Source organism: Lontra canadensis, unplaced genomic scaffold (genome assembly GCF_010015895.1).
Source record: "Lontra canadensis isolate GAN:19392208 unplaced genomic scaffold, GSC_riverotter_1.0 scaffold67, whole genome shotgun sequence".
NCBI classification, from domain to species: Eukaryota; Metazoa; Chordata; class Mammalia; order Carnivora; family Mustelidae; genus Lontra; species Lontra canadensis.
In genome coordinates, this window is record NW_022631061.1 from 7,242,553 (window position 1) to 7,270,328 (window position 27,776).

At 38.6% G+C, this 27,776-nt stretch overlaps 3 protein-coding genes across 16 annotated transcripts in view; 2 read left to right on the forward strand and 1 right to left on the reverse strand.

Annotated features, from left to right (window-relative positions):
• NBEA (neurobeachin) overlaps nucleotides 1–27,776 on the forward strand; it is a 664,613-nt gene that overhangs the window by 462,450 nt on the left and 174,387 nt on the right. For all 14 annotated transcript variants that reach the window (XM_032880041.1, XM_032880043.1, XM_032880047.1 and 11 more), the window contains one exon: nucleotides 10,413–10,549. In XM_032880041.1, coding sequence (XP_032735932.1) covers nucleotides 10,413–10,549 — 137 coding nt within the window. The remainder of the gene's footprint in view (nucleotides 1–10,412; nucleotides 10,550–27,776) is intronic.
• MAB21L1 (mab-21 like 1) lies at nucleotides 12,280–14,673 on the reverse strand. The gene has a single exon (XM_032880056.1). The coding sequence runs from the start codon at nucleotides 14,187–14,189 to the stop codon at nucleotides 13,110–13,112; it is 1,080 nt and encodes a 359-aa protein (XP_032735947.1). The 5' UTR covers nucleotides 14,190–14,673; the 3' UTR covers nucleotides 12,280–13,109.
• Nucleotides 13,868–17,779, forward strand: LOC116880723. Its single transcript, XM_032880058.1, has 2 exons — nucleotides 13,868–13,952; nucleotides 16,357–17,779. Exon 2 carries the CDS (start codon nucleotides 16,435–16,437, stop codon nucleotides 17,059–17,061), a length of 627 nt encoding a protein of 208 aa, XP_032735949.1. The 5' UTR covers nucleotides 13,868–13,952; nucleotides 16,357–16,434; the 3' UTR covers nucleotides 17,062–17,779.

A 27,776-nucleotide genomic window follows, 5' to 3' on the forward strand; every position in this document is an offset into this window, starting at 1 on the left:
ACAGAATGTCAAAATTCATTGCACACAGTAAAAATTAGAGCTGAAAGGACCTGCCAAGTCTTTATTCTCTGATGCCGGATCCCTACTTGGTTGAGGTTGGATGTGGTTATCCAAGCAAAACAAGTGTGTTGATATTGGATATTTACTAAATGCATGACATTATGGTGGGTGCTTAAAAGTAAAAAGACACATATGATTAAAGTTTCTGCTTCCAAGGACGTTATAGTCTAGAGGAAAAACAGATAATGAAAAACAATAGCAACCTAGATATACAAAGGAAACCACGTTAACACAAAACAGGACCCTTGACCACCATGTGTATTCTGGAAAGCCTTCCTAGAATAGTGTTTCCTATCTTGAGTCCAGGAACATAAGTAAAGGATTTAGAAAGATTTAAAGAGTTGTTGCAGACTGTGGAAAACATCATATACTAAAATACCACCTTCCCTCTGAAACAGTAGTTCTAAATTATTCAGGTAAAAATATGAGGCAAGGAGTCTCCACAGTTGAGACTAACAAGCTTGCTAGGGAAGCTTTATGTGCCATGAGGAACCTGGATTTTTATCCTGAAGGCCATAACGAGACAATGAAGGATTTTAAGCATGGCAATGATAAGATCCAGTTTATTTATTTATTTATTTATTTTAAGATTTTATTCATTTATTTGACAGAGATCACAAGGAGGCAGAGAGGCAGGCAGAGAGAGAGGGGGAAGCAGGCTCCCTGTTGAGCAGAGATCCTGATGCAGGGCTCGATCCCAGGACCCTGAGATCATGATATATATATATATATATATATATAGATAGATAGATAGATAGATATAGATAGATAGATATATAGATTTTTTTTTTTTTTTAAGTCACTCAGGCCACTGTGTAGCTCAGTATTTTAGGATGCCCACATTTGAGGTAAAAGGCTGTTGTCTGAACTCGAAGAGATGAGAGCATGAACTAAATTTCAATTGGTGGTGGCAAGAAAGCAAAGGGAACAGCCTCAAAACAACACTAAAACGTCAGAGACTGATGCCGGGCTGGGTGTGAGGAGTAAGAATGAGGGGAACAAAGCCTGAGAGAAGGAATGATATACATACTATTAAATATGTTTGAGACTGTGAAGATGCAGGTTTTCGGGGGAGAGGAGAATGAAGACTCTTAGTTCAGTTTGGCCAAATACAAAGGTTTAGAATTTGACACCCAAGTTGAGCATGGAGTTTACAATTAAAACCACTGAAATCACCCGAGAAAAATGAGACTATATAGGAAGAAGAGCAGCAGGCCAAAGTCAGAGTCCATCAAGGGTACCATGGAAGTCAAGCAGTAAGAGAACAATAGAGACGAGTATGCTGTAGAAGTCAAGAATCTCTCACTGAACATTTTTAAATTGATATTCCTTGGAACACAGGTGTTTTGAAATGTGTTAATGAGGGGGAGAAGTATAGCTAAATTCTGGGTTTACATATAAAATGTTACACAGGTTTTTTTTAATTGATGGATAGACTTTTCTGAGCTTTTAACATATTAATTCATGTATATTCCCCTATCACTCTGGCCCAAGTAGAGGATGAGAGTGACATAAAAAGGAGTGAATAGGAGTGAGGAACTAAGAGGTAGAAACTGATGTGTAGAAGCTTAACAAAGGAGAAAAGGAACAAAGATAAGACAGTTGCTAGTCAAGGCAGGATGGGTAGAAAACCAAATCCCAGGTAGAGTGAGTAACTGCTTGGAACAGGATGGAAGATGCATTTTCTGAAATTGGAGAAAAAGAGGTCTTGACAGACGCAGAGGCAGAAAAGTCTTCAGATAGAAGAGGGCATCAAGATCAATGACAGATTTTCTTTTTCCTCCAAAATACGAAACTTTCATTTCTTATACAGTCAGGATGGAAAAATGTTCCTATGTGAATTTTCTAGGAAGGAGCTATGTATTTCACCATCTTCTCCACAAGATGTGTGACCACAAAAAGGGATAAACACCACTGCTTCACACACTATAATACCTGAACTTTAATCTTTGATTCCTTAAACATTCCTGAAACATCTTACATTCATAGCTATGTATGTGTTTTCTTTTTATTTTTTTTTCCAAGATTTTATTCATTTATTTGACAGAGAGGGAGAGCACAAGCAGGGGGAGAAGCAGGCAGAGGGAGAGGGAGGAGTAGCTTCCCCGCTGAGCAGGGAGTCCGATGTTGGGTCCGCATGGGGCTCGGTCCCAGGACCCCTTGGCTCATGACCTGACCCAAAGGCAGACACTTCACTGACTGAGCCACCGAGGCTCCCCTGTGTACGTGTGTTTTCAGTTGCATCTCACACTGCCCGGCCCCGGACTTTATCCATCCTAATCACTGGCCAGTCTTCCTTATTCCTGTTCACAGACTGCATCTGGGTGTTTGTTCAAACTCTTCTGCCCTGCTTACAGAGCTCTTCTCTCTCATATCGCCTGTCCACATCCTCCGCATACATTATATCTCACTTAAAATGCTGCTGCCATCATCCTGTCCCAACTCCACCTACCCCCAAAAAAGGCTGTATGGAAATCATCACAGTTCAGTGAATGTCTGTGGAATATTTTTCTGTCCCTCTTGTTGGGAGGCAGAATGCATAACAGTTAAATCCTCTGACTTTGAAGTCACATAACCAGTCCGAATCTTGTCTCTACCATTTACTAGTTGTATGGCCTTCCCTAAATTACTTCACCACTTGATCTCATTTTCTATCTGTAAAATGGACACAGTAGCAGTACCTCTCTCCTAGGTTTGTTGTCGTGAGGAATAAGTGAGATCAATTCATGTAAAGTGCTTTAACAATCCTCAGCTACCCTTCCTCCCTTATGTCCTAGACATCCCCATATATTTCTTATCTTTACTATGTAATATAAGCTCTTGAGAAAAATTCATGTCTTATACTTTACTATACGCTCTCTTAGTACCAAAAACAGTGAATAATTTTTGTTGACTACATGAATGAATGAGTGAATGCTGAGTTGAATATCTCTCTCTAAGCATTTAATTTACAAGGAGGGAACAACTTGGTAGGAATGATATGGCAGTTTTAAAATTATGCCATTTAAAAAATAATGGTATGCGTGGGACCTAGCTAGATTGACCAATTATATTTTAACTCTTGTTGGTTTTCAGATCTTTTATTTATGTTTTCTCCAAAATGCATTGTCTTTCACATTTTTTTTAAGATTTTATTTATTTATTTGATAGAGAGATCACAAGCAGGCAGAGAGGCAGGCAGAGAGAGAGGAGGAAGCAGGCTCCCTGCTGTGCAGAGAGCCCAACGCGGGGCTCGATCCCAGGACTCCGAGATCATGACCTGAGCCAAAGGCAGCAGCTTAACCCACTGAGCCACCCAGGCGCCCCTGTCTTTCACATTTTTAAAGAACAATTTGAAGTCAATTCCAGAAAAATAGAAAGGATGTGATCTGTTAATATAAGTGGCCTTTTTGCTCTAACATACAAATGTGACAATCTCTTTGCAATTCCATAAAGACAGATTGTATACTATGTGACAGATATTGTGTTAGATAAGAAGATAACGCCCCTTTCTGTAAGTAACTTATGCCAAATGGGAGAAATAGACTTCAAAACACATATATTTAATATATTATAAGGCTGCAGTGAAGATGCACCCAGGAAACTTTGGGAGCATGAAGGCAAGGCACTTACTCCAACCAAGGGATGCAAAGAGTACCTCCTAGTTCGATAGATTTAAATCATCTCCTCTGGCTTATTCACTCATCTATTCTAGTAGGAATTTACTCTTCTCAATCATTAAATGATATCCTAGTGCCATAAAAGAGTCACTACCCTTCCAGAAAATGAAAAATGTATTCCATATGTTGAACTAAATGTGATGTAACTAGAAACACAAATCTCATCTGGATCACCTATTGAATCAAAAGGCAAAACAAATTATCACCATGGACATTAAAACTATCACTGTTTTTGAGTATATTTTTGTGCTTAAAAACTCATTTGTATTTTACTTAGACTATATATGCTTTAGAAACATTTTTCCCAGTAAAATCATTCATTGCCTTTGTGGAAAATGCACTAGTTTTTGTTGATTTATTTTTAACACAAGATTATCTGCTCTACAAATAAATTGGAAAGCCTAAATGGTAAGTTAAAATTAGAGCCTATCGGATTATCTCTTGTTACTTTTAAAAATTACTTATTATAAACACATTGAATAAGATGAGATATTAGATAATATTAGTGCAAAGATAGGGTGCCTGAGTGGCTCAGTGGGCTAAGCCTCTGCCTTTGGCTCAGGTCATGATCTTGGGGTCCTGGGATGGAGGCCCACATGGGGCTCTCTGCTCAGCAGGGAGCCTGCTTCCCCCTCTCTCTCTGACTGCCTCTCTGCCTACTTGCGATCTCTCTCTCTGTGTCAAATAAATAAAAATAAAATCTTTTAAAAATATATTTGTGCAAAAATAAGTGTTCTACCCTGATGAACAGATATTTTGTTAAATGCAGTCTTCAACTGTTCTTATATAGAAGGTTCTACTCTTTCCGTTTCTGTTTCAGAGTGTGTTGAGTTTTACCAGAGGTCGGTGTACTTGGATCTGAAAACACTGATGTGGTTCTTAAATACCTGTCTCATTTTGTACAGTAATAAACTAATACACTAAGTGCACTATGGAGATGATTGGTTATTGTCCCTCTCAGTCTAAAGATAGATTATGTTCAAGAAGTCACCAAAGACCATAAAGAAACCACATCTTGGGTTTGTAGGATGCTTGGGTGACTCAGTTAAGCATCTGCCTTCTGCTCAGGTACTGATCCCAGGGTCCTGGGATAGAGTGCCCCATCGGGCTCCCTGCTTAGCAAGGAGCCTGCTTCTCTCTCTCTGCCTGCTGCTCCCCCTGCTTGTGCATGTAGAGCTCTCTCTCTCTGACAAATAAGTAATAAAAATCTATTTTTAAAAATTGGGGTTTGTAATGGAGTGTGTGTGTGTGTGTGTGTGTGTGTGTGTGTGTGTTAGGGAGGGAGGGAATACTGCTAGAAGTTAAATTCATAATTCTTGAGCTACGTAATCTCTTAGTTGTTCACATTATATTTTTTTGACTCAAGTATAAACATAACAAACACAAGCATAAACTACTCTCATGCAAGAAGTTTTTGAAAACCTCAAAGGACTATTATTCTGGTAGTATATTTGGACCACTATCAATATTCTCTGTACATAAAGAAAAGAATCATTGTCTAGAGATTTTGTTACTATACTTTCTTTTTTCTTGGGGCATTTCAAATGCCTGAAATCCAGGGAACTATCCTAAATGATAGAAATCTCAGATCTTCTGCAACATTTCCCCCAACTCCCTCTCCCCCAGGCACACACACAAATACCTCCATTTTCTTTGTGCCTAAAGCTTTCCTAGGATTTCAAAACTAAGTTCCAACTTTCTCATACTCTTCATTAGTTTCTTTTAAGTTGTTTTGAGAGTGATGCATGTTATCCTTTTAATTCTATGGGAGAAATATTCTAATTTTTAAGATTTTTATTTATTTATTTATTTGAGAGAGAGAGAAAGCAGGGACAGAAGGGAGAGCACAAGCAGGAAGAAGGGTCAGAGGGAGAGAAAGAAGCAAACTTCCAGCAGGGAGGGAGCTGAACACAGGGCTCATCCCAGGACGCCAGGAGATCCTGACCTAAGCCGAAGGCAGACACTTAACCAACTGAGCTACCCAGGCACCCTAAGAAATGTTTTCCTTAAATTACATTGCCATACTCAAAAATAATAGAAGTCCAGTGCAGATAGATATCTTACATACACTCAGTCACTCGTGCTAGGAGTTATTTTCCTACAAATTGAATCACAGTATAGAAATAATTGTGAGAATTATTTTTTATTTTTTTAAATTTTTTTGAATGCTATCCTTTTGCACTAAACACAAAGGCTTTCAGATTAACTCTATTCCTTTTAATGTCAGGATTTTAAGTTTAATAATTTATAAAGATTAGTCAATGTTTATTATTCCCAAATAATTGTCTTTTAAGTGTCCCTAAAGCAAATTGAGCATGTGGTTTCGAAGTAATTGAGGTCAGAGAAAATCTACATAGTTAATAATACTTTCATTAATATTAAACTAAGTTTAGGAAGTATTCAAGTGATTCTAAAATACATTGTAACTTCAGATATACTAAATACAGTTTGGGCCAATTAAAATTCGTCAAATAATTGTAATTGCCAATTTTATTTAAACTTCAATTCTTTGTCCCTATATACTCTTGTGGTACATTATATTGAAATCCATAAAGAATCTTAGCCTTGTTTGAAAATTTAATTGCCATAATTGCCTGTTAATACCTAGAATGTTATTGACACCCCTAAAAAATGACTAATTTCTCTATGTAAGAAAAACAAAAACAGTCCTTGACCTCTGGAAACTAGCCTGAGCCTTGAAAGGAAGCGCATATTGTCAGGAGTTAGCCTGAGCTAGAGCTCACAGCTAGGCCTTGGTGTTCTCCTGTTGGTCATAAACAACCTCCCAGAACACCAGGATCCGACGAGGTCTCATGATGATGATGTGAAGCAAAAAAAGACTTTATAAGTCATGGAAGTATAGACAAAAGCAAGGTTACACTGCAGACCACTTCAATACCAAACCCATCTCCTTTTTAATATGAGGGACTACCACTTCTCTGCCAACTATAGCATTAGCTAGATCTGGTCCTCCCTCCCTCTAAATGAAATTTATTAAGACCCATAATCGCAGAATTATCCCTGCTTCCTGAGAGAGCCCAATCCAGAGCAAAGCCATGCTCCTTGAACCCTTCCCAGAATCGCTTCACCAAAGCCCAGATCCTACAAAAGTCCTTTTTGACACTCTTACTAGGTTGCCTGTGTCTTACTCACTGCAATGAGCAGTAAACCCAACCTCTTAAACTACAGAGGTGTTCCCGGTTGGTCTTCGACAGGAGAGTATCGACACATCCATACCCCCTAAACTATGAGTATTGAACTAGTAGTTAAGTAAAAATGATATAAAAGAACCTTGTAAACTCTAAAGCTCTATTAAAAAGTTGATGTATTAGTGAGATCTCCAGACTTGGAATTTTGTTTTCAGTAGAATCATCCAAACCCACAAGTATTTTTTAACATTCTACTTTTAAAATACATTTGATGAATAGTTCCCTTTTCAAATATAAAACATATGTACTTTCAACTCTAGGTTTACCATCTCAACTGATTAAAGATGCTGTGACTCTGAAAGAGAAGTTCATTCATTTGAAGAGTCTTTTCCTTATGCTTGGGTAATCTTTGTTCTAAGTCAGACTTTAAATTAGCATTTAAATTAATGTCAAGTTATATCCTTTTCCTTTCAAAAATAGTAATGGATCAATATTGCTTAAACAGTATGTTGTCAGTGCTAGAAGTAAATAACACTTATTGTTCCTTTAGTTACCACTTTGCATGTGGAATTTTAAAGGACTGTATTGTATGCATCAATACAGGGGAGGAGGTTTGGTCCCATCTATTTGTTTAACTGCCCTTTAATAGCCATCACTTGACTTCAGTGTGTGCTTGAGAACAGTATTATAACATATCCTTTTATTGCTCTAGTAATGATTGGAATGGATATATCTACATTCAGTCTTGAACTCACTACACCAAGCAAAGTTAGGAGGTTAAATTTGTACCCAGTTATCTTCTAGAACAGAATCTGCTCAATCGCCATTTCTGATATCCAGAGAGGCTGCCCTTCTTAAACTGTTTTTATTTGGACAGGGATCCCAAGCTTTCAGATAACCAGATCTTCCATATAAGATCTGCTGGTTTGTGAAGGTGCCTTATGTAAACATTTTCGTATCAGATCCCTAAAATCCAGAGGCTCCCCCAAAAGGGATTAAAACATAATCCCCTCTCTCTATTGCTGTAGTGGATTAACTCTGTATTCTCTCTGAGGCTGGTTTGCTCCCTGAAGGCTACAACAAAAAGATTCAGTGCTCCTTAAACATACTATGGAATTGGAAGTTGTAATTGGAGATTTCCCAAGGACAGGACACTATGAAGGCTGAATGTTTCATGACGCGTCTTTTTAAAATAAGGACCAGTTCGAAGTCCTTTTATAAACCCCCAGAAAATCTCAATTCAATAGAATGAGACTGGAGTAAAAGCAGAAAGGAGGGCAGTCTTCTCTCAGAAATGCAGAGAATTAAGTAGAGAGAATGCGTTCCCCGTTAAAAGTTCACGGAGATGTGTCCTTAAAAATTCGTAATATATTTCAGTAAATCAGTATGTATGGTTTTGATAATGTGTTCAGCGATTTTTTTTTCATGCCACCCCAATTTAATTGTTTGGATATGTTAAATTACTTTTTAAGAGCAAGGAATAGCTCGCCATTTTAAATGTTTGTGACCATTCTACGTCTACAAATGCCAGAAACCTCTATTAAACCAGAAATCACTAGTCGCCAGTGTATAGAATAACGACTTTCCTGAGGTTTTAGCAAGGCCCAGCGACATTTAAGAAGACACTGTTTTTTGATGTCAGTCACGGCACCTCCTTTCTCACCTCGCCCCAATCAAGAGTAAGCTTTCTGGATTTCTCCGAAAGGGAAATAGGGAAGGTGGCATCCAGAAGAGCGTCCTGGTGGCGGAAGGGTTAAGGGAGCGGTTCGAACCGGCCTGAGCGTTGGGGGATTCCAAGGAGGGCGCGGGAGGCAGGAGGCGCCTCGGAGCGCGCGCACAGACCCTCCAATAAACACAAAGGAGGGCCTGGGGAATAGAAACCCAAATCCACTTGTAATCGTACAAGAGATTCGGGCATAATTACTTGAGCAACCTAGATTAAGATTGATGAGCCTTTAAAGTGGCGCTTCAGATCGACCGCCTCGCCCTTTGGAAAGAAAAACCTTGTGGAGCCGAGCTGGACCCCGACTCCGCTGGGCTCCGCGGCGGAAACCCGGGCCGGGAGTCCGCGCGCCCCGGGGCCGCCCTCCCGCTCGCCCCCAGTGCGGGCTCCTGGGGGACCGGGAGCAGTAAACTGAAAGAAAGGGCTTGGCGTTAGTCTGAGCCCGGCGGTCAGGATCTGGGGTGAAGGCCGACACTGACACAGTTTGCTTCCCGTCCACCCCGTTGAGCGCGGCAGAAGCCGGCCGATTCCTCTGTGTGCCCCACGCAGCAGAAACGGCCGGGCTTTGTGCAGGGCGGTCGCGGGTTTAGTTTGTGCTACTCCCTGGAAACGTGAACTTTTCGGCATTTCCCGCGCCCGGCGGGGTCGGGCCTGCTATCAGTGGCCTTGGCGGTGGCCAGAGGAGCCGGTCTCCCCGGGAGGAGCCGCCGCCGAGGGGCCCGAGCCTGAGCGGCCGCAGGGGACCTGCCTTTTTATTGCCTTTATCCTACTGTTATTGTGACTCATTTGACTGTATGCATTTCAGGGCGGGCGGGGGGCGGGTGGAAGGGAACATAACGCGCCCTTGCTACCAAAAAAGAAGAGGGGAAAAAAGGGGCGGGGGGAGAGAAGGAAGGAAGGAAGGAAAGAAAGAAAAGAGAAGAGCAAAGAAAAAGAATAATTTCTGATTTCCGTGTCTGTATCTTAAGTACAGTATAGCCAAAAATGCCTCCCCTTTTGGGGAATCTTAAAGGGCAGCTAAGTAATCCCCTTCGAATTTATATTCTAAGACGTAATTTTCAACGTTAACTCAGACTGAGGGAATTCCAAGTAAGCACCTCAGTAGGCACACTTTCTAAAAATCTTTTACTGGAGATTAGTTTCTCTAGTTTTCCAAGTTGAGAGAGTACTTTTCGGACGCTTTTCTGAGAATCTTCTTGTTCAAGCGTCTTATAATTTCATCACTTTTGATTGCGGGTGAGAAGATCACTGTTAACGATTTTTGTTCTTTTCTATATAAGAAATGTACTTAATATCTTTGTGTGCGTGGATATGGATGTGGCGCGCCCTAGGACGCTGATATTAATCCTCCTGCAAGATGCAAACCCGTTAGTACAGTGGAATTTATATATTTAGATCCCATACCCCTTCACATCCTCCCGCCCATCCTTGGGGAACGCTGCCGCCGAGTGGAACGGCTTTACAGGATGGCTGGTCTTTGGGGGCAGTGCTGACTGCCTGCGGTCTCTTTCGGAAAGCCGGTGGTGCTCAATGGAGAATCCGAGCATTTATAGGATTTCTAGGTGGAGGTTACAAACTCGCTTGCTAAGGGTCACTTATTCGGTATCTTGACCACTTGGGGTTTTATGGGATTATTTATCTCTACTCTTGTTATAAGATAATGTGCAAGAGCTAAGCAGACCTTATCTCACATGAAAGAAGCTGGCCGGGTTACACTGGCACCATTTTCTTAGTGCATCTTTAAAAATAAAGACCTGCGGCACCCTTTGGGAGGGAGCGGAGAGGGCCACAGGGACTGACGCCGGTGCCCTTGTCTTTCAGGCCCAGTGGTTCTCAGCACCCCAGCCCAGCTCATCGCTCCTGTGGTGGTGGCCAAGGGGACTCTCTCCATCACCACGACCGAAATCTACTTCGAGGTAGATGAGGATGATCCTGCCTTCAAGAAGATCGACACGAAAGTGAGTCAGAGTGATTCGTGTACAGTACTAGTGGCTTTCTGGCAGGAAGTGGTTTTCAATTTTGCTTGGTTTTAAATGACAGTGGGGGAGGGGAGCACATTTCCATTTTTGTCATAGGAAATAAAATGAATGAAATAACACATGCTCTATTTTATGGGATTGAAAATATATTAATGATTTTAAATCCTGTGTTACCAGAGCATGTACATTACAGTCTATCCATGAGTGCCTTTGTGTGCGCTTGGGTAAATTCGGTAGGTAAGTCAGTTGTTCCAAAGCCTCTGGGGTACAGCATCCCAGGCTCTCTGGGAAGACCAGGAGGGGTCTTCTGAAATATTTTAAGATGACTTTTACTTTCCAACAGTGTAAATTGCAATGTGAATTACTATTCATTGAAAGGTTGTAAGGAAACTGGGGGGGCAGCAGCGTTTAGATATAAATTCCTCTCCATTATTACATCAATTTTTCATCTCCTGAAGTGAGAATGAGTTTTACATGTGAATTTAGAACAAGAGAAACTAATTGTTTGAGAAGCGTTGATTTAAAATGTATATAGGTATATACTAGCAATCAGATGTTTAAAGTTCGTGTTCTTCTGTGGGTGTAATGCCAGAAAAATACCTACTTGGACAGTATGAAATATATAAATATTTATGTATTATATCTTAATGTATAGATTTTAAAACCTGATATTAGGATAGCTCTACACCCCTGCTCTTTCCATTGAAACCAATTTGATTGTTGTTTTAACTTTTATGTTGCTGTGCAGTTTGCAAACTTTTTTCCTGACGTTAAGAATTCAAGTGTCATGTCAGATATTCAAGCATCAGCTTATAAAGATCTTTCTGTGCAGTGTTATCAGAAGGAACTATTCTAATATCATCAAAGACAAATGCGCCCACAGATCCAGAACTATACTACTTATATGTAATTTTTACATAGAGAAAAAGTATCATTAAACACTTAGTAGAAGAGGAACTGAAATTCTAAAATTCATTCCCGTCTGAATTAACCACCTACCTTAAGGCCTGTAGGTGATTAGTGCTCTCAGCACTTGTTGACTATTAAAATACTTGGAAGGACAGTCATAGGACTTCTTGCACTTCCAGCTCCCAAAGGCTGGAATGTTTAAAATGGGTTTGAATGTAGTGTATTTGATTTTTAAATAATCAAAAGTGTGTCTTTATGCTTTTATCATTAGTTTGCCCTGTGAAGTAAAAAGAAATTTGGGATTTGTGATTAACTTACTCAGCTAATGGAACACTTACTGCATAAAATAAGATTTGACATAAAATGGTCAGAAATAATCTTTATTTGGTTAGCACAGTTATACACATTTTGAAACTTTCATTATGACTTGAAGTTCACTTTCTCTGAGTTAGTCTAATTTTTAACTGAGCAGTCTGTACCGTCATGACACAGTTTTTCCTTATATTATCAAAAATGCTACAGAAATACTAATCTAGAAGAGCAAGCTTTCAAGGGTAGATTTAAGTGTGTCTGTTGTAGAAAGAAATAGTCTTATAAGTAAATCATTATCTTCTGTAGCTGTACAAAGAGTTATCTCCAGGATTTTAAGGTTTTATTTTTAATTTCATTAGCATACTCCTTAAAATGTTTAAAATACTCGAGTGGTTTGAATTTTCAAAATGGAGCATTACCTCTTTTGATAGAAAAACAATTTAAAGTGAGACACCACAACTTTTATTTTACTTCATTTATTAGCTTCTAATTAAATAAAAACCAGCAACAGAAATTAAAATCTAAATCACAAAAGTAGTTATCCAGTGTATTTCAAGTGCATTTTTCAAATATATAATTCAGATATTCAAGCGTTATTATATAAGCTGAATTCAAATTTCTTTGAATATATTTAAATAACATTTCAAGTATATTTATGGAATGTTAGAAATAGAACAAGCATTATATTTGAAACAAAATGTAAACTTTTTAAAGTTCAGACACTTTCAAAGACAGATAAAAGTACCAGGAGGAAATCTACCTTTAAATGGTATCTTTATTAGTGGAAAATGTCTGGCAGTCTCCAAAACGGCAATTTAACTTCTGTTCACCAAATCACAAAACACCAACATCCACACTTTCAAAGACAAAGTGAGATCACAATATTTGTTACAAATCAAAATATACATTACACTTTCCTTCAGATGGCATTTCCAAATCGTGTTTACTCACAGACAGATGCACTTAAATCACCAGGATTGCTATAATCCTTTGAAAGTTAGGCAGAGTGTTCCCTGTGGTCTTGCATTACAGCCAGGTTGTTTTCCCGGTATTACTGTGTACTTTGCAAGGGAAATCCTTTGTAAAGAAGTCTTCTAATACTTGTGGGTTTGGGTTTTTCTCCATCCGCTTTCCCTACTTCTTTTTCTCCCCTTGGAGGGGTGGGTGAGATGATGCCTAAACGTTGTATTGTTACTCCTTTTTAAGGAAGAAATTGTTTGCACTGACAAGTGGAATATTAGGAATCGAACAGGAAGTTTACACTGAATCAGGTCTTTGAGAAGAGTAATCACATTTCGGCTCTCGATTAAATTGTCCTCTAAAGTTTTTCCAAACTTTTCGGGTTGGTCAGGATCTCTCTTGCCAGTCGCCACGTTTGTTTGGCAGCGTTCTCCAGAGCCGAATGAGGTTTGCCTTGAAACAGATCTAAGTTCGGTAGGAAGTAGTGAGGACACCGCCGGCACTGCAGGCAGGAGATAAGTTGCAGCAAAATCCCGTTAAGCCGATCACCCAGGCAGGACTCGTCCCAGTCTGACTCCCGGGGATGCTTTTCACACTCATAGGAAACCAAAGTCTTCATGTGGTAATTGTTCAGGGGCTGGCCTGGCAGTTCAAGGTGACGATCCCGTAAGGTTTTGAGGATGGAGAGGCATTTCTTTCTGCAGCCCCCCATCTGCAGTCTGTTCTCTGCTTCCGCGAACTGCAGCACCCAGGCGTCGCTCTCGGCCGAGCTCTGTTTGCCGGCCAGGGAGTGGCACTCCTTGGACAAGAGATTGAACCCTTCCGCTTTGACCTCCGCCACCCGGTTGGGTCCCGGCCAGGGGATGTGGGGAAGTGGCCAGTGGGCAGCACTCCTCGGCCAGATCCCGGTGCATTTAAAAGCCGGGGTGATCTGCACCACGTACCTATCTCGGATTCTCAGTTTCACTTCGCTGGTGTCTGCCACCATCTTTACCACATCCCTGTAGCTACATTTGTCTACGGCTTGAGCCACCAGCGTCTGAAACCTGGACCGGATTTTGCGCGCCGAGAGGTAGCCGGAGGCGGTAATGAATTCCACCCAGAGGGACATGCTCCTCTTGCGCCCGTCGCTCAACTTCAGCACCGCGCAGCCCGGCAGCGAGCCGTCGTCCACAAAGTTGAACACCCCCATTTGGTTAAGGTAAAGCACCACTTCAAATTCGGTGGGGGAGATGACCTCGAGGCCCTCGTAGCGATTGTCCATCTCGTTGAGAGAGCTGATGAACCGGGGCTCCTGCACTTCCACTTCTTTAAGCACGTCGGAAACTACTTTGCAGACTTCCCGGATAGTTTTTGCAATGGCAGCTTTCCTGGCTTGGCATTTCTCATTGTAGTATTTATTCAGATGGTATACCAGCTTGGCCTGGGCCGCGATCATGTTGGGGCAGAGATCCGGATTGTACACCGGAGTCTCGCAGTAAGCTGTGGGATCCAATGCGGCTGCTAGCGCTGGAGCCAACTTCGGTGGAGAAACGGGCCGCCGCGCTCAGAAATGTACCAAAACGCTCTCCGATGTGTTGCAGCGGTGGATTCCTAGCCGCTGCTTTCCCCTTCCTTTTATCTTTGAGCCCAGACGGTCTTAAAGTGAAAGATTGTTCTCCCCCCTCTCTCGGTCTTTCTTCCTCTTTTAAAGAATCCTTGTGTGAGAGAAACGCATGGAGAGATCACCTTCTCAGTAATGAAAACAAAAGTTGCGCTGAGACCCAGCAAAGCTCTTCCAGTAGTCAAAATAATCAACCCTTTCCGTATTTATTTACGCTTTCCCGTAATCATTGTGTATGCTGGACTGTTAATCAGATGGAGGAAAAGTGTGCTGAGTGTGTCGGGGGTGAGTGTGAGTGTGTATATGTCAGAAGAAGCTGCTGTTGGTTTGTCTAAGAGCCCAGATGCACTCGTGTGGAAATTATAAAGGCAGGGCCAGGCAGGCTGGCGGCCAATCGCCACTGGGCTCGTCACGACAGCCTCCTTCAGCTCCAACCCGGCTAATTAATCCCCCCTCATGGATATAGGCACACAAACTAAAGGTAGGAGGCTGCTGCCGGCAGAAAACCACGCAGGCCACCTAGACAGTTTTGGAAATCAAGAGGAATCTCTCAGCTTTGGTATTAATTGAAGCATATTGACGTTTTGAAAAGACTTGGCAAAGTGGTTCTCTTCTGTGTTGAAAACCCTGCCTGTCTTTTTGCAGGGGAAATGCAAATACAGGTGTATTAATGGCCATCCATCAATTAGTGAACTAGATGGAGTCTTCTAAAACAAAAGTCAGTAACTTGCATTTAGGGTAAGATAATTAATGTCTGGTAATCCTTGAGGTCTTTTTAAATGCAGGTTGAGAGTTTGCTCTTTCATGTATATGTAAGTTGGCTTTAGATGGACTGATGCCTGTGTCATTTAGGGGATGTTCCTATATGTTAGAATGGGGTTTTGGGTTGGGTTTTTTGTGCGTGTGTGTTTGGTTTTTTGGGGTTTTTTTTTTTAAACATTATGCAGTGTTTTAGCTCTGTTTTTTCTCCCCTCATTTGCAGTTGTTGAAAGGAATATGAAAATTATTGCTTTGTTAGGTGTTGTCTACCCCAGTTTAAGTTAGGATGTTTAAAAAATGTTTAGTGTTACTCCCCCCCTCCCCAACTGCAGCCCTCTGTACTTTGGTAGACTTGCCCAACATAATCAGGACAGTAAGCTTTGTATGCACTGGTGGAAATATTTTAAAAATAACTTATCTCTGTGATTGAGAGATTAATGTGAGTTCATAGCTATGTTTTAATATGTGAAATTAAAGCAAGATCATGGAGATGAGACCTACTGGCAGATAACTGTTCTGAAAATGTTCAGGTTTAGGGTTTCTGGCTTGCTTATTGATGTATAATTATACCTCCTCACTTAAGTGTCCTTAGTGGTGACCTGACAGTAGACTTCTAATTGTTATAGGATTTCATGTGATTTGGTTGAGGGAAAAATCGGGTAAGATTTTAAAAGAAAATTAATTTGCAGTCATGCAGTGCTTTTAAATTTAAAATATCATTTGGAATACTTTGAAAGAAATCAGCATTTCTGCATTTTGGAAACTTGAAACAGGAGGGGAAGAATGGATTTATGTAGAACATGTTTTTGGTTTTTGTTTTGTTTTGTTTTTTTTCTGGTGGTACCAGTTGTGTCCTTAATGTACAGGAAAGGAAATAAATACCACTTAGGGATTATGTAGTGGTTTTAAAACCTAAGTAGATTTTTAATGCCTACCTTTAATTTAGATGCCATCTCTTTAACAATATTTCCAGCAAAATCCTATAATTCCTGGTAACAGGTCTGTAGGCACTTTCTTTCAGATCCGCTTTCAACAAGATCTTGTTCCAGGCTCCTACTTTTTACTCCAGCATTTGCTTTTTTTATTTCTTTATTGTTTGTTTATTTGTTTTTGCACAGGTATGAGCGTCACAAAGCCATCTATTATTTCCTTTTCTCCTTATCCAAGAGTGATATATTCCGATCTGGCTTAAAATAGTACATGAGATTTGGGGCTCATGGCATCCATCTACTGTTTTCCCCAGGAACCTTCTATTCCCTTAGGAGCAGGGATTGGGAACAACCCGAACAGCCCCTCCCCACTTCGCAGGCTTTGCGGGTGAATGCACTGCTACCTTTTGGCAGTTGGAAGAAGAGGAGGCAAATCAGTACCCGAGAACCCTCGGCCAAGAAGGCGAAGAAGTGCCTTGGCCTCAGGGGAAAAGCCGCGTCTGGCTCTCACCCAGCGCAGGTTCCCTCTCTCGCTGCTCCGCACTCCCGAGCCATCCTTCTTTTCCTCTCTCTCTTCCATAGGCATTGTTTCCCTGTGTGCCCATTCTTTTAAACCTTACTTGGTGTCCTCGGGTTCTCCACTGCTCCAGGCCACGGCCCCTGCCCGCGAACCCCTCGGCCCCGACCGCCACCCTTGGGCCCACGTGAGGTCGCAGCCAAGCCCCGCGCTTTCTCGTCGTCGGCCGCGGGCTCCTGTGCCCAGCGCAATCTCCCTGGGGTTCAGAACGGAATTGCTCGGCCAGGAGGACCTCGTCCCTCGATTTCTTGGGCCACCTGCAAGTGTCCCCGGTTGCCGAGGACGTGCAGCCTGGGACGCAGAGGCCCCGGAGCCGTTTGGGGGGCACCGTGGGACGGCGGTCCGGATGGGTCTCACGCGAAGGACGCGAGGGGCGCCGGGCCGGCCTCGCTGGAGCCAGGCGCGCAGGTGGCGCATCTTCGGGGCTCACTGTGCGGCTTAATTGGGTTAAAGCGAAGCTAAACACCGAAGCACTTTGTGCAAACTAATTGGTGTAACCGGGGCCTTTTCACTAACGATTTGCACTTTGAAGAAGAAAAATGGATGGTGAGAAAAGGACTAAGAAACTCGTTAGTCGTAGAATGTTCCAGGGAAGTGAAGTCATTCTGTTTCAAGGACGCCGGGACTGTGTTTTCTGGGCTGCTTCCTCCAGCACCCTTCACACTGGGAGCTGACAGTGATTTACATAACACAGGATTCACCCACCCGCTGTTATCACTGCAGGTGAACTGGGCGCCCTAGAATAATACTCCAGTGCAAGTTCTGCTTGTTGCTGCAACACAGTGATTTTCTATTACACTGAACACGTGAAATGAATTGCCTTCTGTAGCTGAAACCTTTCAGTGATCTTAGACACCTCTCATTGTGGAAGGGAAAATTAAACTATTCGAGGATTATGTTTTTCTATCCCTTAATTTTTTTTAATTGAAATGACCTATGGAGAGGAATTTAACATATATGGTATATTTTTATGTAATTCGGCCACTTTTAATCTAGGCTTTGGAGATAGTTTTGTGGGAGTAACTTATTTTATAGTAATTTTTTGAAACACCTTTGGCCTATTGAACTGGTTATTTCAAATGAGGATGTACTATCTGGGGATAGCTTAAAATCAATTTATTTACTTATGTGAGAAGTTATAAAACAACTCTAATGATCCCAATCTTACTTATTTTTTTGCTATAAATATAATCTTAGTACTAGAATAAAAGCTTGTGTGTGTCCCATGCTTTAGGATATAAATGCTTAATTGTTTTCATTGTATGCTGTGCAGGCATCTTTGACATGAGCTAATAATAGACTGATAATTGAAGAAAACTGACCTAATTGAAGGGGGAAAAAAAAGCCAAGAATCTCATGATTTAATGATAGTTTGAATGATATTTGGGATTTAAAGATCTAACTGACTTGAGTTTTTCATTTCATTTACTTAGGATACTAGGCAGCCTTGATTTAAAATGCACCGTTTATGAAAAGAATCCCAAAAAGTCACAAATACCATTATCGTACACGTTAGTAGCATTAATGAGTATAAAACAATTAAATACTGTGATCCTTACCATTTCCAGACATTCAAAATAATAATGGCAAAATATTTTTTTCTTGAAGTATTGTTGCTTAAGTAACTTACCCGCATTCTGTAACCCTACATAATTTATATGGGATACACAAAGTAATGCATAAATAGTCACCTTATTAGGGTTAAAGAAAAACTATTGTGTTGAGAAATGTAGGAATGCAAGGTATCTGTGCTTTTTTTAAAAAAACTAATTTAAATTTGAATTACATGTTCATAAATTTAAGCCATTGTGACCTTTCATCCAGAAAAATGTATCTGTTAGGGAATATGCATATACATGTTAAATGCTCAAATAGATATTGTTTTGTGTTTTTCATATTTGCTGGCTGCTCTTCTATTCACAAGTATTCATGAACTTAAAGTTTTATTTTTTTAATATGTGCTTATTACACTGGGGAGATAAAAAGAATATGAAGTTGAGTTTATTAAATTATTTATCCCTACTGCTGGAGTGGCTTTGAAGGCTCATTGTACGCATCTGATTTCTGCCTCCCCCCACTTCGTTTTTTAAATGCACCCAGGCTATTTCATCTGCTTCATTCTGCCAGACACAATATATTTCTTTTTTTACACCAGAGAAATTAAAGACAGATATTTGTGCGGGGTTTTCTTTATGTGTCACATTAAATAAAGTAAAATAGAGGGAGTTTCTCTGGTAATCTAATTTGATGGCATCTCTACCTTTTTTCCTGTTGTGACTCCTTGTATAAGAACACTTGAAAAAAAAATAGCTTGAGAGCTTCAAAAGTTTCAATGATTTCTTAAAACAATTATTTCATATTTTAATATCAGGCTTATGATAAAGTAAAGCAGAGAAATGAGGTCACTGTTGACACAATTTAGACCCTCCCTGTTTTGTTGTTTCAGCCAGCGCATCCTGATGATTGCAGTTCTTTTAAAAAATTATTTCCTTAATCCTTCACTTGAAGGATCAGGGCTGTGGCCTTAGTTTTGCTCATCCCCCTGTACCCATCTTATGGTCAGTATTTGTTGTGGGGACCACTTCTTTCCCTACAATGTTCCTTAGTAAATTTGTTATTGGTGCTAATAAACGTTGGAAAGAAAGTAAATTTGAGATGAAAGATGGACACTGGAAGCGTACCTTACCAGAATTATAACCACTGCTGGATTTGCAGATTTGTAGTGATTCTGGATAATTCTGGATAAAAATGTTTCTTTTGGTAGAAGAAGAAATTGAAAGCCTGGGTTATTTAGGTAACCAGCTCACTTTCCCCACTTCATTTGAATGTATACATAGAGGTGTAGGATATTTTAAGTTGCATGTGTATATTGAAAAATTTGAGGGGAAGTTTATTAGCCGAAAGATTTTCTCATTGCTCAAAACAGATTGTTATCGTTCTTCCAAAAATGTAAGGATATTGAGGTTAGTCATTTATTTATTGAGTATTATGGAGGAAGTGTCGGTTCCAATATTCCAGTTCCTCATAGACCCTTCAGAAAGTCACTGTCCTCTTTATGATGTAGAAAATTCAAATTCACTTTATGAGATTTCAGCCTCTGTTTTTCATTCAGATAGTGTAGAAATATTCTGACGAGATAAATGGGCTCATGCAGTTCTTTTCTTTATGAATGTATGAAAACTAGGGACTCCTCAACCCATAATTCACGCGGATTTATAGACATTTGTGTATGTGACCACAGCCTTAGTACTCTTAGCGCATTAGAGTTTTATTGCTCTTAGAGAAAACAATGGAATCAGATGCGATTAGTGTCTTAATCTGTACATCTGTAGTGGGTCATCCCGGACTGCAGAGCTCTCATTACTGTCCCATACTGTATGTGATTAAGCCACAGGAAATATTCAACATGACCTTGAGACTAGAGTATGGTATGTAGATAATCAACATTCAGTGACTGCATGTCTAAAGTAACCTTTTCTACATCTAATTTACAGTTTTGGAGCTTACTTTTTAATGAACAAAGCAATTCCTCTACTAGGATTTATTTTTTTTAATGATCAGCAACTGGAGTAATAATCTAAAAGAATAATTACATCAAATGAAAACTATTACCTTGTATCATATATATTTTATGTAATAAAATAGATGCTTTATAGAAAAGGAAAGAAATTAGTTTATAAATAGGAATTTCATTTATAGTTTTGCATATATATATATGATATAGCGATATAAACATCTGAGAATACACCACCTAAATAATGATTTCATTTTCACTTATGATTATTTTCATTATTCTAATAATACACATTTTAGTATACAAATGCGTATCATTTCTAAAAAGCCTAATTTTCCATGACTTATCAAAAATATCAAGTCAAAATCCTACTAAGTAGTTAATACTGTTTAATCTACATGTTTATTCATTTTGTCTACACATCTAGATCAAAAAGCATGAGAGCACAGTTTGTAAGACTGTAGTCTTTCTAATAAAAAATTGTGAAACCGACAAAATAGAAAGTATACCTTTATTTTATTTTTATGTGAAATCTGTTTCTATTATTTAAGTCAAGTTTATTGATGTGTATTTTGTGTACAGTACCATTCTGTTCTATGGTTTTTCCACATGAATGTGCCATCCAGTGAATTTTAGCAAATATCTAGAGTCAGATCATCTGGCACAGGCATAGAATATTTCCATTGCCACAAAAGTTTGCTCGTGCCCCTATTTTACTTTTTAATTCATAAATTTTATGATTCGTTTATATGCATCTGGGTGGTTTACTTTTATGTCAAAAAATCCTTGGGTTGTAAATCTTTATTTATTCCTCTAGAATTTACTATTTTATCTCACTTCTAATTTAAGGCCAGTTTTAATCCAGTAGCACTGAAGTGGAGGCAGAGTACAAAATGATATTTCAGATCGGCAAGCAATCGATTTGCACTTTTTTGTGTTCCATAAAAGTTGTTTAAATATAATATATGTCACCTTAATGCTAGGTAAAAGATTTATTTTTCAAACGAACTGCTACTATACGTTACACAAGCATGAACGTGTGTATTAGACTTACGAATATAGTTTATATTTGAATGTCAACTGCGTAGTAAGAAACAGGGATTCCTCATATAAGTTAGCAACATTTGAGGCACATTGGTAATGTTACTAGCTCTCTGTCACTGGAGAAATGAATCTCCTTTCAGTATTTAAATTACATTATACTTTACATTTTCAGTAAATTAATCCTCCCTTTGAGTGGTGGGGGACAAGGCCAAGGAGTTTGTTAGAACTAATATTAATTAACGTATGCACATTCTTGGAACATATGCTTCTAATCCTAATTTTATATAAATATACATTGTCATTTAAATTTCAATGGTTATAAATACTCCAAACAAAGAATGCTTAAATTGTAGAAAAGCAGACATATTCGTTGACCAAGATGCTCTTTCAAGTATTTTGCCTTTTTTACAACTTGGAATAGTCCAACTAGTCTTCTGTTATTTTCCCCAAGATATAAAATTATTTAAACATTTTCTGTTTTATATTTTTATTTGGCAATTACAACAGAGATTTTAATGTTATGCATGCTTACAGGCCTATTAAGAAAGAAGTTATTGCTTTCTTAATAATCTTAAACCATTTTTAGAAAGTATACTCTTTTTATGGTTTGCAAAATAGCCTGTGCACGCGCACACACACACACACACACACACACACACAGTATTTCAGATAGGAAAAGATTGAATTGGCCTGTATACATTTATTTTAACCTGTTAAAGGGAAGCAACTACTAAATCCAGGATTCTTGTGGCCACCAGGACATAATATCACATCTGCAAGATTGGTCCATGATAACCTAGACAGTTTTCAGTAATATCTCCAGAGATGACGCTAAACAGAGTTTTTAAATAATAATAACCGGAAGTTCTGACAGTATATATACAGATACACACACTGTGGCAGGTTTGAATATCATAAGTTTTTAATTGCAAAATTGAGTAAACATCGCTAGCCATTCTCTTTCTATAATACAAATATACTGCTCAGTCACCCACACTCATAATACGCATGTGTATCATTAAAAACAGTTTCATAGATTTAAAATTGTTTTCTGCTTTCCTGCAACAGATGATGGTTAAGTTTCTTGCAACCTGGACCTGTATTTGATAAGCAAATTGCATAACTCCCTGGGTGGGGAGTCGGGGCTGGGGGTGATTTTAGGGTTTCTTTTGGTTTGGGGGTTTTTGCTTTTTTTTGTTTTTTGTTTTTTCTTTTACTAGCAAATTCAGTTCTTCATTTGTTTTGCTCTCCACGCTGCATTAGCACAGTTTTCCCCTGTGTGCATCTGCCAGTGTATAATTTAGCCACGGGCATCTGTAGACCTTGTGGTGATCAGTATTGCAGGCAAAAGCCATATGTGTTTAAATAAAAAAAAAATCTCTTTATTTCATTTGCTATTTTAACTGGATGGATAACTTTTGTGCCTCAAGACAGAAGAAGAAAAAATACAGAAATAATTAATTGTCTCTATTCTTGAGGCAGTTCCATTTCCCCCTCCAATATGGAATGCTTGTCAGCTCTCCTGATAAATGACTGCATGTATTTGCATAGATTTTACATTAACACAAAAATTAGTTTTATTTGTGGAAAACTAGTTTACATAATAATATAAAACCTAGTGTTATTGATTATGTTTGCAAACATTGATGATTTTTTAAAGGGGTCGTAGCACTCTTATGTTTCGAAGATCTGATCAACCTATTTTTTTAACTTACATTTTCTTTGCTTTACATGGTTTTGCGCTAACAAGACAAACGTATAAAATTTTAAAGTCGTAAGAATTCTTTTCTGGGTGTGTTCCTCACAAGCGTTTCAGACCCGTAGTTAGTAACCCTCGTTTTGGTAAAAAGATTCTGATTTTAAACTTCAGCCGAGGATTATTTTAAAGACATAGTACCAATTACAGACACCTCAGACAGTTGGAGGATTGCATGTGTGGGAATGATTTCAGTTTTCATATTCATGTTATCAAAAGGATGGGCACTATAATGGGTGTGTGTGGTTGAGCTCACTTCTGAGACACTGTGCATTGTTTGCTACCAAATTTAAACGACAACTGAGAACGATTCTCTCCGTCTTCGGTCTGTTTCTTTGAGCATACTTACCCGTTGATCACCCTAATCCAACCTTGAAAAAACATAGTGTGCCCGAGCTATGTGGGTGCTGCAAACCATTCTCCCTCTCTAAGTGGCAGGCAGGAGATGTTTATTCATACTGTAGTCTGGCATCTTGTTGTCTAGAGGCAACCTGCTAATTATGTGCTATCATTGTATTATCCATGTTACGGAAAATTCAAATATGTTCACTGCTGTTAGTTACATCACAAAGCTTTTCATAAAATATACTTCCTCCTCCAGAAACCTGCTACACTTAATGGCCACCTAAAGCAAGAGTCTCTCTGCCACTTCTTGATTCTGGGACACCCTGGGTGCCAGCTGTCACAGCTCAGCTAATGATGACAAATGCCCCTCTCTATGCAGATTGCAGAGTTTGCAGGCTGCCGTGAAAGGCAACCAGATTACCTTTCCTCAGATAGTAACTTAACCTTTTAAACTCATGTCAGAATGAAATTATCAGCTGCGATAGTTCCAATAGCTGTATCTTTAAAAACAAAAATCAGAACAGGATCAAAACACAGACTCCCTTTTTAAAAATTTTTCCTAGTTGGGTATCATTTACATGGCTTGACCCTGGAAGGCCAGAATACTCCTAAATTAGAAACTCTAGGGAAAATATACTTTACAGCCTCACCAGAATGTGTATTTGAACTCTGCGTGTAACTCAGGTAGTGTGAATTATTGAGAGCATTATCCAAATTGTTTAGTCTAGAAAATAGGCTGGAATAGGTGGAATTTTGAGAGAGAAATGTATTCTTTCTTTCTCTTCATCGAGCGAAGAGTGGTAAAGCCTCTGGGTGTACTGGCCCAGCCTGTTTGAGATAAATTGTTATATTATTTTTTTAAAACTCTGGATTATTCCAAAACGGTTTAGAAAATAATTGTTGCTAATGATTAGTTTCCCTATTTTCAAACTTGAGCTTTTGTTTTAAGCTGCTTACTTCTTCTATAGAAATTTGTTATTACAATTATTCCAAAGGATAATGGTGCCTGCGTGGCTCAGTCCGTTAAGTTTTAAGCATCTTACTCTTGATTTCAGCTCAGGTCATGATCTCAGGGTCCTGAGATTGATCCCTGCCTTGGGCTCCTCACTGAGCATGGAGCCTGCTTCAGATTCTCTTTCTCCCTCTCCCTCTGGTCCTCCACACCCCCCAACAACAACAAAAATTAATAATAATAATGAACACTGTTAACCATGATGTAATGCAATGCAGGGGATAAATTGCCTATTAAATGAGATAATACAATTGCAACATTCTTTTAGATTTACAAAAGACTTTTATATGCATTATTTCACTTGATACTTAAAATAATTCAGTGAGTCGAGAGTAGATGGTGATAAGAAAGGGGGAACAAATCTTATGAGTATTTGATCACATTTAATCTTCACAACAAATATTAGTCCCCATTTACCAATAGCGACTGAGGCTTAAACAGGTTAAGCGTGTTAGCAAGGGTAATTGCAGAACTAGGTTTGTCTGACTGCAGCTGCTCTCAGCACCACAACATCAAGACTGTATGTGGCAGAGATGTAGATGTCTGTGCGCGTGCGTGAAGGCATGCCTGTCTGTGCTGTCTGTGTCTAAGAGGTAATTTTTAGCAACTGCTGCTGGGATATAAGTAAGTGTTATTATGAAAAGAAACTACCAGGCTTACATTTCCATTAAGAATATGATTGTTTGATGAGTTTTAAAGATTAAGTTCTTTATTAGGAGGCTTTTAATTAAGTAAATAGTGAGGCCGTTTATATGTTATAAATCTTTATTTTATGAAAATAATGTATTGATCTATCTCACATAGAGAGAAACTATTTAGAAAATACATGTGCTGTTTAATGAACATCAAATTGGACTAATTCACCTAAAGAAACATGTCATAATAAAACCTACGATTAATGGGATATACTTTCATAAAAATGATGAAGAGAAACAATTCAGCATTTAATTCAATAAAATATCCATATACTTTTTTTATACATATGATTTTACTTGGTGATATCATTGAGTTATACAAGCCATGGTATTGCACATCTTTCAGTTAAGACACATTAAAAATGCTCTTTTATCATGAATTAAAACACAATTGTTTCTAAGAAAGCTATTTGTTTGCCCGTTGTTTTTATTCCTTACTAAATTTTTATTTGGTGCAGATACTACCATCTAAGGAATTTTATGAATGATGTGTCTGTTCATGTTGTGAACACTCCGTCTTTATATGTTTTAATTATAGAATTCTACCTATTATTACTAATCAGTACTAATGCTTAGTAAGTTGCAAGTATTTCACTGTATATAAAAATGTATTTCACTGTATATAAAAATTATGTAGAATTTACAATGGCCATCTCATTAAAATATATTATGCAGTTAGTGCTAGGAGGAAGAACCTAATTCTACTCCATGAGTCAGATATTTTATACCAGAGCAAGAAGGAAACTTTAGAGGAGAACATAATGCAGCCTTCCTCATTAACTGCCTGAATCTTCCCTACAACATTACTAAGGAATGGTCATCCAGCCTCTACTTTTACCTCCACTGATGAGAACTTTATTATCTACTCAGCTAACTACTCGCATTTACAGACAGTTTTGATAGTTAGAAAGAGCTTCTTCTTTTTCTTTTTTAAATTTTATTTATTTAAGTAATCTCTACACCCAATGTGGGGTTCAAACTCATGACCACGAGCTCAAGAGTCGCATGCTCTTTGACTGAGCCAGCCAGGCATCCCAAAAAACTCTTCTTAATACTGAACCAAACTCTTTTCTCCTTGAAACGTTCACCTTTTATTGTCTTAGCCTTACTCATTTAACAGAAATAAGTCCTTTATATTCATCCTTTAAGGTATCAAATTGAATATCCTCTGACCTTCAGCCATCACAACATATTTTAAGTCATCTCACCATTCAAGACCCATTTTCATACATCGTTTTCTTCAAGTGTGTTGTGTAAATTCATCACTCCCAGAGTAGATTGGGAAATATAGAGTGGAGAGGCTTCTGTTAAGTGAACCACAGTCATATTTGCTTTTGGGGGGTGTCTTCATAATCCTGTTGATAAATGCTGAGCTATATGCCAGCAAATACCATATTTGTTTAAACATATGTTTTGGAGTCCTAAGTACATGATTCTTTAATGTTTCCAACTCATTTTATCTTACCATTTTTAGCTGTTTCTCCTGTGGTTTGACTTATAAGTTATGCTGTTGTTTTGAATAAGAATAATAGGCGTAAGGGTTCTTTCTTAAAAGTTGTTACAGGCTTTTTACAGATCATTCATAGCAAAATGGAAATTAACTATAATGAATCTACTGTTTTTGCTCAGCTAAGTATACAAAGAGGCTAAGCCACTTAAGATATGTGGATAGATTAGACTCACCCAATATTCCATAGCCTTTATGTAGTTTTTTGCCAAACACTTGAAATCCCAATACCAGTTTCTTACGGCGTTATCAAAATATGTAACTAATAAGCCCCACTTGGGATAAAGTGTACTTTATATATTTTGACCTATTTATCAGTTTTGCTTTGTCAGCCATTTTTTGTCTACAAAGAGAATCTACACATTTCCCATAAGTTTGAAGAATGCACAGAAAAACCAATAAATTTTTAATGTAAATAAATGTGTTCATAGAGTCTTATAATGTTATTGGAATAATTTTCATATTGATCCACTAATATTTGGGTGATAATTTTTGGTAACAATAGTTTCTAAATAACTGAATATGGACAGAGGCAAACGCTTTTTAAGAGTGATATATATAATAAGTTAAAGCCAATGTGAAAACATTTTAATAAGCTAAAGTAGTTTCACCAATCAGGACCCATTCTTCTCTAGTATTTTCTTCAAAAGCAATGCCTAAATCTGAATGTATAATAACCCAGAGTGACCTGGTGAATGTAGAGTAAAGAAGCTTTCCTTAAGTAATGAATACATTGCTGGAAAAACATACCCGGAAGATTAAGTAATAAAAGGTAACCGATATTAAGTATTTTGATAAAATGCACTGTGAGTTATATAAGAAAAAAAAAAAAGAAAAAACTTTTTAAGTGATGTGTTATTTTAAAGCCTTAAATTTCTCTGAGTGGAAGCTCATGTTTTTATTTGCCCAGTTTTTTTTTTTCCTAAATAAGGATATTTCATTAATACATTATTTACTATTGCTGTGACATCTAGGCAATAAAACACAGAGAGAGCTGGCCTCAGATTTAGCTTTCTTGCAGTTTGTGTCTCGAATGGAGAATAAGGAAGTCCAGTGTTTTTACAAAAGAAACATTCACAAGTGAAGAGTGGCCCCATCTGTTTCATCTGGTGGCTTATGCAATAAGAGGTGTTATCACATGACTCTAAATGCACAAGCAGTTGTTTTATGAACTCTTTTTGTGCTTTGAGGAGTTTATAAGTTGCTACCCTATTGTGTGTCAGTCCCAGCTGACCCAAGTGCATTCTGCTGAGCATATTTGGTGGATAATTAGAACTAATGAAG